This window comes from Cynara cardunculus (genome assembly GCF_001531365.2).
Source record: "Cynara cardunculus var. scolymus isolate 2C chromosome LG 1, CcrdV1, whole genome shotgun sequence".
In the NCBI taxonomy this organism is placed as follows: domain Eukaryota; kingdom Viridiplantae; phylum Streptophyta; class Magnoliopsida; order Asterales; family Asteraceae; genus Cynara; species Cynara cardunculus.
Genome location: NC_037528.1, coordinates 38,229,403 through 38,242,313, shown reverse-complemented (window position 1 = coordinate 38,242,313; position 12,911 = coordinate 38,229,403). Strand labels below are relative to the sequence as shown.

At 34.7% G+C, this 12,911-nt stretch overlaps 2 protein-coding genes across 5 annotated transcripts in view; one reads left to right on the top strand and one right to left on the bottom strand.

Moving 5' to 3' along the window:
• LOC112507888 (DNA polymerase I) overlaps positions 1-741 on the top strand; it is a 29,742-nt gene extending 29,001 nt beyond the window's left edge. For both annotated transcript variants that reach the window (XM_025112646.1, XM_025112638.1), the window contains 2 exons: positions 380-454; positions 523-741. In XM_025112646.1, coding sequence (XP_024968414.1) covers positions 380-454; positions 523-642 — 195 coding nt within the window. In that variant the 3' untranslated portion in view covers positions 643-741. The remainder of the gene's footprint in view (positions 1-379; positions 455-522) is intronic.
• Positions 742-8,697: 7,956 nt separating this feature from the next.
• Positions 8,698-12,261, bottom strand: LOC112519798 (NDR1/HIN1-like protein 10). 3 transcript variants are annotated; one of them, XM_025128073.1, is made up of 2 exons: positions 11,406-12,261; positions 8,698-8,808 (listed from the first exon to the last, which is right to left on the bottom strand). In XM_025128073.1, exon 1 carries the CDS (start codon positions 12,206-12,208, stop codon positions 11,468-11,470), a length of 741 nt encoding a protein of 246 aa, XP_024983841.1. In that variant the 5' UTR covers positions 12,209-12,261; the 3' UTR covers positions 8,698-8,808; positions 11,406-11,467. The 3 variants fall into 3 exon arrangements, with proteins under 3 accessions (XP_024983841.1, XP_024983860.1, XP_024983850.1); XM_025128092.1 differs by lacking the exon at positions 8,698-8,808 and adding an exon at positions 10,047-10,760; XM_025128082.1 differs by lacking the exon at positions 8,698-8,808 and adding an exon at positions 10,048-10,686.
• Between the last annotated feature and the right edge of the window lie 650 nt (positions 12,262-12,911).

Sequence of the window (12,911 nt, the reverse complement as noted above, 5' to 3'; positions counted from 1 at the left end):
ACAGTAAGAGAAAGAGCTCCTCTTTGAGGTTATTTTAGTTGCACTTTCTAACCCTTCTAGGGGTGCGTTTATAAGCGGGACATGACAGGATAACAACTTGTTGTCCCATGTTTAAATATTAAAAGGAACAAGAGAGCGAGCTACTTGTGAGAGTGCGCAATCAAGCAACATGTACAAAAAACAAAATGCAGCACAGACACATGTGAGGAAAATAGATTAGAACAAACAAGGAAACACAAAACACAATACTGACAACTACTAGTAGAAGAAAACTGTTACAATGATCCTTGCGATGTCTATATACTCCTGCTGATCCCTAATAACGACAAACTACACAAGATGACATATTTTTCTATTTGTAACGGCGTATTTTTGGCAGGCCCTTTTGCGTTCAGATCTCCCACACTACATGGTCCCATATTCCATCAGTGATCTTGCATTTAAAAAGCCAGAGGTTGGTGTTTCATATCTCTTATACATGATGTATATTTGGTTTGATGACCGACTTTTGAATTGATGCAGGACAATGGAGAGAAATTTACGAACCTCTTGACAGCGATTGGTGCTTATGCAGAAGGTTTTTCGCTTGATTCGGTTATTAGAAGGGCTTTCTATCTCTGGAAGAAGCTTGAAAAGTCATAGATTTCTAAAAATTCTATTTCCTAATTTTTGTAAGAAAATGGACGAGCACAATAGACTTGCATGCATATTGCATTAAGATTAAACTATATATTCTTGCCATCATTTTCTTTCACAAGTTTCAAAAGTTATGTATCCTACAAAATCATTTTCAGTCTAGATGTAACCGGGGACAAATAGCTGACAACATTATAAATGAATTAGAAACAGAATGCCTATTAGCAAAAAAAAGACGCCACCATGTACCCGTCTTCGGTCTCAAAATGTGGAACTGATATTGACCTGTTTAAATCGTCTGTCATTGTTGGATTTTTCTTTTTACATATTTTATAGATCTATTTGAAAATTATAAAAATTCACTTATTAGTTACTTATTAAAATGATTTTGGGTTTCACAAAAAGTGATGGTGGAATGTGTACACCTTTTTTTGTTTCATAAATGTATAAACCGGTTTTTTTCATGTTGATTGTGGCAATGTACCAATTCAAGACTCGTCTATTGAAGATACCCTTAAGCCTGATCCAGTTTTACTAGACCATTCACTAAGAGGAGAATGGGCAGGTGGTGCATTTTTAGGAAAAAAACCCGTATGTTATATGGATATATCAGTTAAACCAGTCCCTCTTTTATTAGTCAAAATATAGTCATGAGTTTAAGGGGCTACTTACTTGCCTCTTATTAGGTCTGATCCAACAAAAACTCTTACTCCATTAAGAGGTAGGGTTGTTTACTTTAATTACTTGTTTAATAAGATCTCTAATCGTTCTTCTTATTGGCACATATGCGGTTGGCAACAAACTTCACACTTATCGTAGTCAGAGTATCAAGCCCTTGATTTTTTTTTCCTCCGATTTTATCCCTTCTTCCCTATTTCTATCACCTCCTGCACAACATCATTCATTGTCTTCTACATAACATCAGTCATCTCTCTCAATCATTTGCCTGCAATAATTGACCTGGCCTCTCTCAGACCATTTTCATCCTCTCGTTGCTCTTGCTATGCATTTGCAATTTTTTCAGGTATGAAATAAATATATCTCCTCTCATCCACCTCACAATCTTCAACTCCAACCCAATCTCATTTTTTTATCGTCCATTGGTGATCTAATCCAATCTAAAATATTATTTTGTAAAAAAGACATATTGAATTTTTATCGTATTTAATTGTTATTTTTTAATTTTAAGTATATAAAAAATAGATTAAACGGAATATAACATATTTTAAAATGTAATTATAAAAACTTACCATACTGTGTTCATATATGGTGTGATGAAAATATGTCAATATTGAGCTCTATTTATAAATTATAAGAAATTTTAAAAAATATTTATTTTAGTTGTATAATTTCTTAAATAAAGTCTTCTATCAATCACAATTTTTTTATTAATCACAATCTCATTTTTAAGATAACCATTAAACATAGTCTAATAAACAAAAAAGGGACAAGATTTGGAATTGTTCTCAAATTCTTTAAAATTAAAAATGTCAAATAAAAGAGACTCTAAATCTGTTAATTTGATATTTATTTTCTCAAAACCCTAATTGTTGTCTTGTTTCTTTATAAAGACTAGATGGATACTCATACAATACAGCGAGATAAATCTTTATTTTAATGTTTGGTTTTTTTTTTGTCTCTATCGAGATAATATGATTTTAAGAGTTTTTTTGTCAAATGAAATATAAATTTGAAGATAGCATAAAAATTTGAAAAAAAATAAATCGATATTAGTATCAAATGAACTATTTAATAGTTCTCGTTTTTTTTGTGTAACTTCTTTAATTCAATTTTTATTATAATTTAATTTAGATTTAATAACAAAATAATTTATTTTTGATTTAATAATATAATTTTTATAAAGATAATAATTAAACATTCTGTTAGAACTCAATAATTATCTTAATTATATTTTAGATTTTCTATATTTAAAATAGATGTTTATCTTGTATGTGGTTATGTTTATCTGCAGTTAGTTACACAAATTTAAAAATAAAGCTTTAATAAGTTGTACTTACGCAAAATCACTTGTAATCTTGAATTTTAAGTAATATGCATCAATCAACAGTACTCCATGCATACAAAATAGTTTTTAAGAGTTTATGTCACATGTTTTATAATATAGTATAGATAGTATTAATGTTTAAGGAAAATGTATTTTAAAAGTCCTACATTACATGCGTAAGAAACGAAATTTAAAACGTAGAAGAAAAAGTTAAAGGAAGGATAACGACAAATCAAGTCTTAAAAATTGAGAAAAATTTACGAAATCAACCTAAAACACAAAAAAGTTCCCTGGAACTGCGGAATTCAACTAAAAACACATCGAACATAAGACGTAGTTTTGTATCTTGATTAAATGACCAATTCAATATGAAAAAATATATTTTATTCTCCAAATATACACTATTTGACTTTCTCCCTAGTCTAACGATGTTGACTTTTCACAGGTATAAGATTTCCTTAAAAGGACATCTGCTAATAAAATTTCATAGGTCCGCCATTGATTACAAATTCTCTATTCTTCATATATATTGTTTAAATACCCAACAAGCATTAGCTCTCCTTGAAAAGGAGGTGATCCACCCGCACCTTCCAATATGGCTACCTTTGTTACGACTTTACTCCAGTCACTAGCCCTGCCTTTGGCATTCCCCTCCTTGCGGTAAAGGTAACGACTTCGGGCATGGCCATCTCCCATAGTGTGACGGGCGGTGTGTACAAGGCCCTGGTGGTGAATCTGTTCCCGGGCGTTCTACACACCACCTGTCACACTATGGGAATGTTAGTAGCTTGACTAATCAAGTTTGTTTCATCATATATCAAATTCATTTCAACACTTGTTATTCATCATATAAACATCTCACACCATCATTTATATCAAAACCTCATTTGAATTCTTCAATATCCAACACCCTTCCTCTTTATTTTTGCATATAAACCCTTTGATTGAATTTTATTGCTATACATTATTTATAACACATCAGATATTTATTTTGACATTCTTATATTTTCGTAAAATATGATGATGCATTTTCTACATCTATTAACATAATACATTTTACCTTTATAATTCAACTAATACCATATAAACATATTGTCATATGTTTACTTCTGTTTGGTTACCACTTGATTACAAATTGCATACTAAGTGAATTTTTCATATCGAATATTTTTGGCATGTCCGTTGTTTGTAACGGTTGCATTTTATTTAGGCACATATCGGGAAACAATGTAAAATTTTAATCATATATTCAAAATTATATTATTTTCATCGATTAATTTCATGAGACTTTGAAGATAACAATAATAGAATTTCCTAGTGGCTTTGAAGAAATTCAGACTAGGGCCAGTATTATCTTAATGAGAAATGTCTGCAGCTATGTCCTCACTTATTGAAGTTTGCTTTAACCATTTTTGTATACTATTGTTATCAAAAGATAAGGAACCTAATATTTAGAGCCAAAAATAACATTTTAATAGATAAATAAAATATTTTAATATTATAATTAATGTTGAATTCTCCAAATTAGAGAATCTGTTAAAGATAAATGTAATTTTTTTTAAAGATTTTGACTTTTTATTCTCCGTTTTGAAGAAAATTTTAGAGATTCTCTTAGGTGGTCTTCTTGGGAACAAAATTCTATAGGTAATATTTGTATACCAACCTTCATGTCTATTTGTTTAGTTTTGCAGGGTTTATTATAAATATTGTAATATTTGTAATTTTACGAATAATTAATGATGTAATGCTTATTTCATGGAAACAAAGATGAAGGTTGTTTATATTTCAAACTTACTAGAAGGGTACTCGTAAAATGCAACGAGATATATTTCGATTTTAGTGTTTTTTTTTGTTTCAATCGATAATATAATACAGTTTGACGTGCTTTTGAGAAAACGATAATGTTTTTATTTTTGAATAAGATATAAATATGAAGATATGTCATATAAATTGAAAAAATATATTGATATTAGTATCAAACTAACTATTTAAAATGTTCTCGTTTTTTGTGTATTTCTTTAATTCGTTTTTTATTTTTGGTTTAATAATATAATTTTTTATAAAGATAATAATTAAGTATTTTGTTAGAACTCAATGACTATCTCAATTATATTTTAGATCTTTTATATTTAAAATGAGATGCTTATCCTCTATTTGATTATGTTTATCTGCAATTAGTTATACGAATTGAAATATGAAGCTTTACTAAGTTATACTTGTAACACCCTGAATTTCATCAAGAGAGATGTTACGTAATCTGAAACATTTCCTTAATAAATACATCAAAGTAATGGCTAATTTAAAACCATTTAAACTATTACAGCGGAAGTCTTTGAATCATCAAAATCTAACTTAAGTTCTAACCCACCTTCTCTTGGGGTTAAGTTACAAAAGATCATTACAGCGCATCTTAGACAAAAGACTAACATGAGATGATAATGAGCAACTCTCTAAGCATGCCCCTTGCCTTTATCCGTCCTCGAACTACCTGGGCCTGAGATGCATATTATAGTCAGCTTATAAAGCTCAGTGAGTTCATGGTTTTCGTGTATAAAATCATTGTACGTCATACATTTCAACTTGTAAACTTTGTACCACGTAGCATGCAATTTCTGAAAACATGCAACACTGAAAGAAATGAGATCTCATAAATTATCTGTCTGGAATGGGTCATTTAGTCACAAACACACCTTGGGTTGATACTTCATTCTCGATTGATTACCCACTTGTCCGGGTAGTGTTTCATACTGGTCGTGACTTATTAGTCACCAACACGCTCTGGGTATCAAAATCTTAACTTATCACCCACTTGTCCGGGTAGTGTTTTATACTGGTCGTGACTCCCTGGTCAAATGTCCACCCTTAAATCATCAAACTTTGGTATGGAAAAACATGCTAGAGTTTTCGAAAACTGATTAAACACATAGCATGCAACTGATTATAAAACGTCATACATGTAAAACATATCATGTATGTAAACTTAAAACATGATGCATTTGTACCATCATCATATAAATCGTATAGTGCTTGAAAATAAGTTTATACATAGGTATGCATCCCATTGTAAGTCTCATGAAGACTCGCCTGATAACGTCGATTGCTTACTTAACGGCGCTGACTGGTAACCTACAATTTATAATAGCGAATAGTACATAAATTTCTCCAAGGACTATAAAAGTCAACTTACGGTCAACTATGTCGACTAGGGTTATCATTGGTCGACTATTCGCTTGTTATTTAAAAGTCTTATCAAGCCATCGGGGCTAAGGATGAAACTCTAAGGCTGCCTCTGTGCTAAGTCTTGGAGAGGGCCAGAGCCTCTGTGGTTGACCAGAGCCTCTGTGGTGTCGACCGGAGCCTCTGTGGTATCAACCAGAGCTTCTRTGGTCTCTTTYTTCCAGAGCTTCTKGTCTCACGACCAGAGCCKCTGTGGTATTTACYAGAGCCTCTGTGGTTGAGCCTTGGGAAATAATTCGGTACCAAGGACCAGAGCCCCTCTGTCGTCTCTCTTACAGAGCTTCTGGTTGAACCATACTTAGAATAATAATACCATACCAAGGGCCAGAGCCCCTCTGTGGTCCCTCCTCCAGAGCTTCTGTCTAACACAACTTGATACAGAGCTCTCACGCAGAGTTTCACTATAACATAACTTGATACGAAGCTCTCATGCAGAGCTTCTGGCTAACATGACACAAAGCTCTCACGCAGAGCTTCTGTCTAACACATTTGATACAGAGCTCTCGTGCAGAGCTTCTGTGTAACATTCTCTAAGGTGACTTCTAAGCCAAATGCGATACAGCGTGTTTAACAAATGAAATATAGTCCTTGAAATCGAATCCCAAAACACAAAGTTTGGACATAAGCCTTCTAGGGTTCTATACAGGGCCAAAGTCACGGCTAAACATTGTTTAAATCATAAATTTGGTCGAGTATTTACCTCTAAACGACGGGAAGCAGGGGGGTTTCTTGCTGGTATGAACTCCGGCTTCTCTCCTTCAAACTCAACGATCCCCTTCTTCTCTCAAAAGAATAACGACCCCAACCTGGTGCCCTCAATTTATACTCACACGATTTGGCCTATTAGTTGACCAAATCGGCAGAATCCCGAGTTTTGGGCCGGGAACTGCTCTCTTCCACAGCCTGCAACCATGCAGGTCACAATTTCCTCTTTTGAACCAGGCACTGCCTGTTCCTCTTATGCCTCTCTCGATCGTTGACAGCAGGCCACCCTGTTGTAGGTCTGTTGCCTATTTACAAAACAGATCCTTCTTGTTTGGACCTGCTTACACACGACCCAGTCCCTTAACTTCCGCGAATTGACAACTTTCACCCATATCTTGACTTCTTCCTTCACTTTTGGTCCGACTTTTAAACTTATTTCAACCTTCTATTTTTATTTAATATATATATATATATATATATATATATAGACTTGGGATCATGTGAGACCAATGGTTTTTCGTGAGACCCGTAAGACCAATTCTCAACCCTTGGATTAGATTTACAATCTTCAGATCTGAACATTTATAAACGCCACGAGACTTCTCACTAATTACGAAATTGCCACCTTGCAACTTTGCAACCATTAGATCATTAATTCATAAATTTGATCAATGAACATAAATTGGTCTTACGGGTCTCACGAAAAAGCATTGGTCTCACGTGAACCCAACCCTATATATATATATATATATATATATATATATATACTCTTAAAATAAAATACTAATAAAGATAAATTATTTATTCCACAAATTTTTGGGTTTTACAATACTTATGCACAAGTTACATTTAATCTTGAATTTTAAGGAATATGTATCAATAAACAGTAATTCATGCATAAAAAATGGTTTTTAATAGTTTTTGTCAAATGCTTTATAATATAGTATAAATATTGAATTAAATCAGAAAACTGAATAAAGTAAAAATGTTTGTGACATAGTTATGATTCAAAATAAGATGACCATACATACTGATTTGTTAACATTTGATCTACATGGAAGGATTAAACCGACTTAACTAAGGGGCTGTTCGGTAATGGCTTAATGGGTTGTTAAGCCTGTATGGCTTATTCGGTCAGCTATACATTGTTGTTCGCTTTTGGCTTATTCGGTCAGCCGATAGCTTAACCGGTCAGCCGGAAAAGTGGAGTCCTATGGACCCAACCACTTATTCAACCAGTTATTCCGAATATGCCCTTCCCCTCTTTTCCCCCAATATTGGAGCATATCTATCTAGAACTTCTTCATCTTCATCTTCAACCTCACCTTCTTCATCTTCATCTTCAACCTCGCCGCCGTCTGGATCGATTCGTGAGCAGAGACCGTCGACTACAGAGGTCCGAGTTCGATCTGAAGAGCTGCTAGGTCCGCATCTAGGGAGACTACGATTGGCGGCGTTGGAACGATCTAGGGCTTCGAGACGGACTTTGATGAACTTAGGGGTTCAAGGCACAGTTGCAGAGATGGCCGAACAGACCATCGCCGTCGCCGTCCCCGATTAGCCGATGAAGAGGCCAAGAGAGGGAGAAGAGAACGACGTCGCCGCGTTTGAGACGAGTGGGTACATAAATTCGAGAGAACGGTCCAGAAAACAGATCATTCATCTTTGCTTTAGCTTGTTTTTCCAAATTGGACAACAAATGGAGATTAGAAAGTTCAAAGCTTTTTGTAGAAATATGTTTCTAGAAGGTTTTTTTTGTCAAATATTTACTCTTTTGATTCAGTTTCATTGATTTGGGTTCTTTTGAATTGGAGTTTCATTTGATTCAACATTTTGGTTTCATTTGAACTATGTGTTGTTCTTGTTACGGGTACCTAATGTAATAAAATTGATCCACACAAATTTACAATTAAAAAGTCATTTGTTCAACATTTTTATCAAATTGTTGTTTTATTCATACAAAAATAAAGATTGAGGGTAAAATGGTCATTTTTGACATTCAGACTGTTTATTCAACACAACAACTTATTTGTTAATATACAAACAACTATATCAATACAGACAGCTATATCCATATAGGTCTTAACAACAAACGAACCGCACAACCCCTAAATATGTTCTCCAAATATTTAAACTACATGTTCTTATTTTCTGAAACATACACTCTTTACCTTTGGTGAGGCGTAAACCATTGACCGTGATTGATAAGAGTACGAGTCTTGAACCTTCAAAAATGAGGTTTAAATCTTTTTCAATAATCAAATAGTAAATTTGTCCAAACATGGTCGAAGGAGCTCCAAATTTCGAAAATAATCCATTGGCCTTTGAGAGGGCGGTTACAGAAACGACAAAATCTATAATTTAAACTTGCAAAAGTACGACAAATATGAAAAAAAAAATACCAAATACCAGTGAAGGAAAGAACATTAGAATCTAAAGCGTATCTAAGATTATTACTTTATCACCATAAGATGACCAATTCTAACATGAGGAATTGCAGAGGTTCTTTTTTTTATGGTAACCATGGATGTTCGGGTCAGCCCCTCGACTAATCTCATGGATCCCTAAGCTAGAAAAATCTCCGGTTGCTACGAGGAGACTTGAACTAGCAACCTATGGGGAAGGAGCCCCAAAACCTAACATTTATTTATCAGTTGAGCTGACACCCAAAATTAATAAGCAGAAATTATCATGTTGCTTCTTATTTTGGAAATGATGTTTGCAACCCATTTGCAAATTGCAGGGCTCACATTAATAAGAAAGCAGAAAAAACAACATTTCTTGAAGTGCAAATATAACAACCCAAGAGAACACCGAATAACATCCTCCTAATGTTCAATGCATCAATCACAGCAAATCAAGCAACCTGACCAAAAAGCAGATTCCTCCCTCCAACTTCGACCCTTTAAAACTAAAAGCAATATCTCATCATATGTAATATATACGATTAGTGGAGTATATAATATGTGTATGATGACCACCGGACTGGTGCAATCAGTGGAGTATATAATATGTGTATGATGACCACCGGACTGGTGCAATCAGTGGAGTATAAATATGTGTATGATGATCGTGGGACTGGTGCAATGGGGCGAGAGCAAAGAATTGTGAGGAGGCTTATTCAATTTATGTTGGCCCTCTAGAGAAAGGTAACAATGAAGAAAAGTATCACTTAGAGGCTAAAATTCCAAACTAGGTATCTTTTTCAAGTTATTACTTTCCAACATTTTGTAAATAGGATGGTTAAATTCAACAACCATGAAATTAATATTGCCATGATAATAAATGCATGAGGGTATGTGATATGTTGCTACTCCCTCCTTCCCCGAATGAATGTACACCATGAACAATTTCAGAATGTGTAATTATTATACTTTTAATCAACTAAATGACAATATTACCTTTGATAATAGAGGGAATAAATAATTTTTCCAACTCATAACTAAGAGGGTAGAATTCGAACCTGGTCCCTTAAATAGAAATGTGAACACTTAATTGGGGTCGAGGGAGTATTTAAATTTCAGAACTTCCTAAAAAAGGTGAAACCCCAAGAAGCAGATCATGGCATTCAATAAAGGCAGATAAATTATTAAATTCTGGCACAGGGTTTGCTAGTAACCATCATGACATCCCTAGACATCTTCAATATCTTTCTGATTGAACAAATTCTTCAACATAGTAATTGGATCAGGGTGCAGATTATGGTTTATCACAGATGAGACTCTTTCGAGTTATAATGGATGTCAATTAGTGCTTCCATGCATGATAAACAATAAAGCCTCATATTTTTTCAACCGACAACTTTACACACACAGATTATGATTATGTCAAACAAAAACAGGTCAGAACCAACTACAATTTCTAGTTAATTACTTGCATCAACCGTAAGCATTTACCTAATACTCTAGATCACATTTTACATTCAAATCACACATCTCTCCATAAGTTCATCATTGCATAGAGGGCCTTCATGTTTCCTGGACATAGCCTCGGAGTGCCATAAGTATGCGTAAGGGGAGGGGGTGAAGATTTTGAGTTCATCAAGATTAAGATGACTAGATGAAAGAAGTGATCCTTTGTGACGGCCTCCCAAAATCTTTTATCTATTGCAGCTCAAAAGAAGAGTTCTTAGTAAGCAAAGAAGCACGCATACGGGTACCCACTGACTTGACTTGACCTTCAAATACAACATCAGTGACCAACTTATTAAGACAAGAATATGTAGTACATAGGGATGGCATGAACAGAATAACAATGCAAGTAGAAAAATTCTCAAAGAACTCATCATACTAAGCAGGTTCCACGAAATCTAACTAGGAAGTAGCTTTTAAAGCAGGGAGTAGCTGACATGACTGTTTTAACAAAAGATAACTTAAGAACACAAGCAAATATCTACGTCAACAGCCACAGAGCAACAAAACCTATTATAAAGCAACATCTTTTGCGTCCATAGAAAAGAACAAAAACTCAAAACTTGTCCCCTGAAGGCTTATTACTTTCATGAAAAGCTAATAAGATGATCACCAATGCAGTCTAGAGGGAGTGTCAATAAAGGAATAGCATAGTTGTAGCAAGAGACTTAAAGATCATCCAGCAGAAACACCAATCAATCATTGGAAGATAAAATGAAATTATCTATGAAATCAACAATAGAACCACAACAAGCATGAAAAACGAATTTGAATACATATATATCCAAAAACTGTGAAATTGGGTTTTATCGTCAGAGATGCAAAAACTAACCTATACACATACATACTAGCAGTAGCAAGAGAGTCATCAGATTTCCACCAAAAAGTAAATGAAAAGCATAATAAAGTACCTTGACATTGTTTACGAGTTCTCACTGGACTACTAACACTAATCTCCTATCCATAACATCAGTCAGAGACCGACCCTGCAGTTTTTGGAGCCACCATCCAAAGATCCAGCTGAACTATTGGCAGAAACTCCAACCGGTAAACTAGGGCAATAGATCTTCAAGATCCGCCGTCTAGCCCACCAAGCACCAGCCTTAAACCGAACCCTAGCCACCATCCTCAAATTGAAATAAACCGTCCCACGAGCCCTCTCGTCATTGATACCATTCCGATCCTCTACATACGCCGACAAGGAAGCGAACGTTGCCCGAACAGCTGTCTCGTTCTTTTTTCCCTGGACGAAAGGCGGCACCGTGGTCTCCGAAATCGATTCGGATTTGTAAAAGACGGCAGCCTCGATGTGATCGTAGTAGAGAACAATCTTGGAGTTAGGATTACGCACGGTTAAACGGGCATCCCAATTCCCGGAAATCAGTGAGTTAGATGACAGATTGAAGTTAGAGAGGGTTAGGCTGTCGACACGGAACTGAGGGACTTGAGGACGGAGGACGAGCCACATAATGAAGACGATGGTCCCGATGATGATAACGCAAGCGATAATGATGGCGAAGATACGGCGGATGAAGGTGGCGCGTTGTTGGGTGGCATATGGATCGGAGTAGTAAGGCCCAGAAACATTGAAGTATGAGCCCTGATTCGGACGTGGCTGCGCAACGTAAGGGTATGCTGTGGGAGCGGTGGTCGGATAGCCGTTGGAAGCAGGTGGAGCAGGGTAGCCGGTGACTGGCCGGCTCTGATCGGCCATTGCATATGGGGATTTGGGAGTAGGCGGTGGAGTATATATGCAGTCGGAGTGTGGGAAAGGTGGGGGTTTGCCGGAAACCGCCTAATACTCTTTTTAAAACAAAAAACCTTCATTCAAATTAATTAGACGGTTGTGTGCTTGCATAGGGTACATTTGCATTCTATATCTATATTATATTATAAACTAGTATGGAAAACGTGCGTTGCGCGGTAGTATGAGTGCTTTGATTAATGATCTGATAATTGTCTATATAAATATATATTAATTGTTAATAGAATCATCAACAAATCATATTCAAATAATTCGAAAAAGTTAAATAAAATATAGTTAGTGAAATTTTAATATACACATATATATATATATATATATATATATTGAGAGAGAGATTTGTTTAGTAATAAAATTATAAAACTAAATAAAATGAGTAATAATAACGACGGAAATATTAAGGAATCTGACACAAATTTAAGAATAAAAAATACTCCACATAAAGATATGTCTCCTTCAAAGATTGATGATGTACATGTACTATTTTTCATCTTTAACACATATCTTGACTTTAAAAACACAATAATGAATGGACCGGACCAACCATACAATATGTAAAAAATCACATACCAAACTTAAAGACTTCAAATCTTTATAACCCAATAGATAAAATTATAATGCAATCAAAATCATAACATGAACATACATAAAATTA